We start from the raw sequence: 5,945 nt of genomic DNA on the forward strand, positions 1-5,945 counted from the left end.
AAGATATGCAGTAAAATGAATGTCCCGAACTTAAACTGAAATCGCATGCATACTCAACCACTAAAACGTGCCCTTATTTCATTGAGAGGTTTTGCTGTATGCGCATTTAAGAGATATCATTCCGACATCGAATAGTGAACGTTGAGCAGTGCATTACTTATATTGTTTTGACCGGAGCATAAGGGCGCAGGTCCATTGGGAAGCTCCCAAGATCTGCTTTATCTTCCCTCCCGAGTCGCAACCCGTGTTTACTCTTTCAGTGCACTAGCATTAATGAAAACAAATACTCACAACTCCAAGAAGTTAGTAAGTTACTGTACTGCTACCCTGCACTTGTCCATACTTTTGTACGGTATGAGCCCACTGTACTGTAGGCGAGTGAGAGCTAAAGCCGCTCACGTTCAGTCAGGTGCCTGCAGTCTGCACGCAGTTGCAGGCCGTGTGTGTGAATCGTGAACAGCGCTCATACAACGTACGTGCGCTTGCACTGCAAAATAAATGGACAAGTGCAGGGTAGCAGTACAGTACTGGAAGAGCCTTTTCACTCCAGTTTTAACTTAATCAAATGTACAGACACGTTCACGTATTTATCATTACGAAAATAAATGGCAACGCGCTAGAACATCGCGCGTGTAGAGGTTTGACTACGCGCGAGAGTTTTTCGCCAAGTCAAAAGGTTACGTACGAGTTAGCGACATTGCCAATTTATTAATTTGTAACCATGTGAAACAGGGGATGAAGTGCTAGCTCATCCCTGAGCGAACAAAAACGGAAACTGAACAAAAACGCACTGCACCTTTTGACCTTTATATCCCCCTCTCTTATACAACACATCAAAGGCCACCGCAGTTGAAGCTGCGGGGCAAAAGGAAAAAGCATGCAGCTCAGGCGACGAAATCTGGCAACAAAAGAATCTGAAAGATTGAAGATCTGGTAGATGGAAATTTCGCTGCTTCTGATAAGCCGGCGATGCATGACATGGAACGAAGGGAAGCAGTTCGATTTCGCCGTAAAACAGAAATAGCTCGGCTAAAAACTACAGTTCATAATACGTAGTACACAGTTCGGTGAAGAAACTGAATACTGACAGCACGAAAATTAGCGCACAAAATTACTCATGTTTGATATAACACTAGTACACAAAAAATGCATTATGACAATTGTTGTCATGTTTTACGAGTTAAGTAGTCGTCAGTGTTCGGTGGTAAGACTTAGACAGGCCTCGACATCATCGGATTGTACTTCGCTCCTTTTGGCATCGTTCTGGGTGGTACAGCATTTTCGAACGGACCGTATGAACTGATAGTACAACCATACGGTCAAGACGCTCAGCAGTAACAAGGTACCCGGAAACTGATATCTTTCTGGTAGGAAGAATTCCATGATGGACTGCGGTAGAATCGTGAGAAGGGCGACCAGGACCAGCATGAATCCTGCGTAATTCATGCCGCTGATTAACGGCTCGCAACAGCATTCTTCGTCATCGCCAGTGCTCACCCTGTATCAGAAAAGTAGGATGTAGATGTTTGCCCCTGCACGGTACGTGTTACAGTAAGTGACAGCTGACTTACGAGGCAGACGTGGTGCTTCTCGCTGCAGAGTTCTTAGAACATGATTGACAGAAGCAACTGACGTACAGGCAAATTACGTAGATTGCCGCCGCTGTGTACGGGATAAGATTAACAACTGTGAGTGTTCCGGTCCATACTGAAAACAGTATGCCGGTAGCTGCTGGTACATCCGCGATACCGTAATCCGCTGGGTCGGTACCGTTCAGAAAGGTGCGTACATCCATCCAGTACGATAATTTCGCCGCTTGGTAGTTCAACACCTAAAAATGCAAGTACAGCCTTTGCCAGCTCACCTTGGACGATACTAAGTCTTAAAATTTACTTTGATTTGTTGTACATCATGCGGATTCATGCCCATTAACCCTATTCGGCCATAACCACCGCACAGGAATTAATTGTTGATCACTACTGCAGAGACAACAAAATAGCTACAGGTTCAAAACCACTGCAGAGACAACAAAATAGCTATTTTGTGCGCTACTGTGTGCGAACCAGCAGCAGCACTTTTCAAAGAAATACACAACAAAACTACATACAAAACGTTGTCGTACATACAAAACTTTATAAAGTACACTCTGTATTTACAGAACTTGGATCAAAATTATTTTACACCAAAGGGAAAAAAACGGTGATTAAGAAAGAAGCCAAAGGAATCCGTTTGGCCCGTAAACACAGTTGACGGATTAAAAAGCGGATTTAAAACGGTGCCGCAGAAAATAATGTACGGAGTGAGAGGTTGTGCGAAAGATAAAGTAAAAGCAATCGAGTAGAAGTTTATAAAAGTTGTGCGCCGAGTGGTCACCTAATTAAATTTACCGTTTTGTTCGCAGATTCATTCACAGAGTATGTGCTAGGAACGGACCCTGGAAGCACCATGGGGAATGCCGTGCCTATGATGGCAATCATGTTCAAGACCATGCCACACGATCCAAAATAGAGGAGCGCCGCGCTCATAAAGGAATGTATTCGGGACGACGGCATTGTCTTTCCCTGCTGAGTGGCGTTGGCACTGGGGCCGCTTTTTGCTTGCGCTGACTCATCATTAACTGGATCGTCCACAATGATCCGAATGCCGAGCTTTCTGTCAAGATACATAAATAGAGAATACATGGTATAAACGTCTGGAGTTCGAGCAAAATAGTGGTTCAAGAAACAAGTTACCAAAATTATTATTTTTTTAATTACCGTAATTTGTCCACAATCCACCCGATATATGACATTTGCATCCACATGCCCCAGATTCTCCCGGTGCAGTACAGGGATGTGATGGTAGTGAATACGATGTAGCATGGAAGCGCCACGCTTTCACCGTATTGATTAACTAATAAGCGGGCAATGGTGGCAACAAGCATCACCGGCGTAAGTGCGACCAGTTTCCCAAAGTAGAATCCAGCGCAACCTGCCATCATCGCTGTAATGAGTGAGCAAAAAACAACAGCTCCTCGCGGTGGAGGTTTGTTGGGTACGGAGCCTAAATAAACATAATGGCGGTCTATTAGATTATAACCGCTTAGATTTTTGCCTGCATTTTAACTAATAGCAACAGTACTAACAGCACAGTGTACAGAGTACACTATCAAATGCAGGGAGAATCAAGGCGGCAAATTAATTTTTTTCTTAAGATAACCAAATCAAAAACAGGCACAGTAGCATACAATTTTTAGCTTGAGTTAACTGAATTTTAAACAATGCTTTTAGCGCAAAGCAATGCTCGTCACATGCGCGTAAAACAATGCTTTACATATGTGCGCAAATTTTTGTTTTCGGTGTTGAAAACGCTTAATGTTAAAACTCGTAGTACTTGTATTGTGTAAAGCAGTACTGTCAAACAAATGGAAAACCCTTAGCGCATATATACACTTTTACATATACAAAGTACATTTGCAATTTAGTAAGCTAAATCTGTGTAATAAATTTACTCAAAATCCTGACAAAATTAAATGCAAAAATAATTAAAGTAACTGTATTGTTTAAAATCAAATTATTTATTTAATTTCCTTAGGAAGCCATCTCAGCAGAAACATAGGTTTACCGGTGACTGCAGAAGATTTGTTAAGGGCCGGCCAAATTGGTATAAACTTATGAAACCACACCACATGCTTGTTGTCCGCCCGTGGGGGCAGCCAGTAGCGGTTGACAAATGCAAAGCACACCAAGGATAGAATTAAAATGCCTGTGGTCGACAGTGCGGTGCAAACACCAATGAAGCCAATGCTGCTGTCAGCATGGGAGGGTGGAAGTGGCACGAACGATTCATTGCGGCACACAGGTATATCTAGCTCGGTCCAATACGAACAAATCAGATCCCAAAAACACCCATCCGTTTCCTGTGAACAGAAAGTGCCGAGAAAATGTTGCTCATTTCACAGCAGTTTCCTTATGTTGAACTTCATTGACAGGATAAAAATGCAGAATTCTTACATATCCCAGCAATGACTGCGCCATATCCATGACTTTTGCATCCGGATCGGCACGAGTGGAATGCCATTGCGGGAAGAAACGTGCTGATGTATAAATGCAGACTTGGCTGGCTAACCATGTGACTAGTAGTGCTTCCGCCACAATATCGGAATACCACCATACTGCGTTTCTGTTCAAAAGAAACTGAAGGAAGCAAAGCGGCTTCTGCATTTTAAGTGCACAGTTGCGGTAAAGAAAATGGTTAATGTGATATCGGAGTTAGGTAGCGCAAATAAAGTTGGACCAACAAAACCTTCATTGCTCAATAATGTGAAAGAAATGAAAATTATAATATTTCGAAGAAACACTGTGTTGATAACATGACGTACTTTGTACTTGTACAATACAGCAAGTTCACATATCACTGTGCTGTGTTGCTCACAAGTAGCTCCGGTGGAATGCTCATGCCGCGGAGTATCCTATATATTCCCTATTCCTAAAAAATCGATAGAATAGCGGCATAAGCAAGAGCATGCAGCCGTTTAGTCCCGTGTTGAGGGGCGTACACTCGACTGTCATGCAGTATGTTCGGTTGCAGGACGCTTTTGGCTCTACAGTACACGCCGGATGAGTACTTGAGCATACATATTACGTAAGTGCAGCGAAATTACAAATTCACGGCTAGCGCTCAACTTCATACTTCGCCGCACCACGGCGCGCTTTTGAACATGTAACATAGATTGGGAATGGCTGGTCGCAAGTTCACGGCCGACACTGAATTTGTAAATTCCGCATACACATTCAGGCATCAAAATTTTATAAAAGTACGTCTAATTGTTGTTGTATACAAGTATCATTATCCCGTTCAAGCAAACGGTCTGCATGTGCGACCCTGAAATTAATCGTTTCTGCGCGCAATACATATACGGTCTGTGAAAATACGGCTAACCGAAATGGCAAAGAGTGTAAGCGCACTTCCGTAACTTACAGTGTAGTTACTGATCGAGCATGTGAAAGGCTTCTGTAACAAACCAAGAAGTTACTGTAAATAAAAATGCAGACAGTTTTAAAAGAAACCCACGTTGATTGGTCATAGTATTTCTCTGAAATTTTAAAATTAAAATCAAAATTTGCATTATGGGACTGTGACGGGCTATCGAAACGCAAAATTGTACATATTATTATTAAGTATTACAAAATTACCGTCACTGCTTAGAGAGACTGCCTATTATAAACACGGTGCGAAAATTGGTGCCAATAATTAATACATATGTTATCCTGTAATATACATGATGTCTTGTAAATTCTGTAATTCTATAATATACATGAAGTATGTTCATATTCTATATATATATACGTCATGTATACATACACATCCATATGGTTACCAAAATCGATAGTTTAATATTGTTTTACATCATATATACATCATACATCATGTATCACTTTCATATACATAATCATGTATTTTCATATACATCTGTTTTATGATATTGGGTAATCAAATTAGTTTTTATACACAGCCGTGGAGATACTGTAGTTTGTGAGCCGGGAAGATGGTTTGTGCTCGCCACATCCGGTTGGAGAAACATGGCTGGAAGAGACTTCAAGAAACTTAAAAACAACTTAAAAATTACCGCGTGTACCCAGACTCATTATGCACTGATCTTTTTCAAATTTTGAAACTAATATCTATTAGTAGGAAGACTGACCATACACCAAACCGGAATTACATTTTTGTCATATTAAATTTACAAATTTTATAATTCATTTTAAAATTTCAAAAAATCCTAGAGGTGTAGTGATTCAGTTTAAGAATAAGTACAATCTGATTCTTTGAAAAATTTAAAAGTGCATGTCGTTGTTGTCCCAGCTTTATAGATGCCTTTGTTACCCTGTATGTATTTGCTGCTGTGAAATTTATTTAACGTTCGAACGGGTGAGGTAGCGCATCGTAATGTTTAACATGCAGTA

At 41.1% G+C, this 5,945-nt stretch overlaps 1 protein-coding gene across 2 annotated transcripts; it reads right to left on the reverse strand.

The window, feature by feature from the left end:
- Positions 1-807: 807 nt before the first annotated feature.
- On the reverse strand, positions 808-4,477 carry LOC129595673 (uncharacterized). Of its 2 annotated transcripts, XM_055492752.1 has the most exons (7): positions 4,361-4,477; positions 3,993-4,161; positions 3,604-3,898; positions 2,757-3,042; positions 2,388-2,652; positions 1,572-1,831; positions 808-1,498 (listed from the first exon to the last, which is right to left on the reverse strand). In XM_055492752.1, exons 2-7 carry the CDS (start codon positions 4,020-4,022, stop codon positions 1,192-1,194), a joined length of 1,443 nt encoding a protein of 480 aa, XP_055348727.1. In that variant the 5' UTR covers positions 4,023-4,161; positions 4,361-4,477; the 3' UTR covers positions 808-1,191. The 2 variants fall into 2 exon arrangements, with proteins under 2 accessions (XP_055348727.1, XP_055348726.1); XM_055492751.1 differs by lacking the exon at positions 4,361-4,477 and having other exon boundaries at positions 3,993-4,333.
- Between the last annotated feature and the right edge of the window lie 1,468 nt (positions 4,478-5,945).

This window comes from Paramacrobiotus metropolitanus, unplaced genomic scaffold, assembly GCF_019649055.1.
Source record: "Paramacrobiotus metropolitanus isolate TYO unplaced genomic scaffold, Prichtersi_v1.0 Parri_scaffold0000081, whole genome shotgun sequence".
NCBI lineage: Eukaryota > Metazoa > Tardigrada > Eutardigrada > Parachela > Macrobiotidae > Paramacrobiotus > Paramacrobiotus metropolitanus.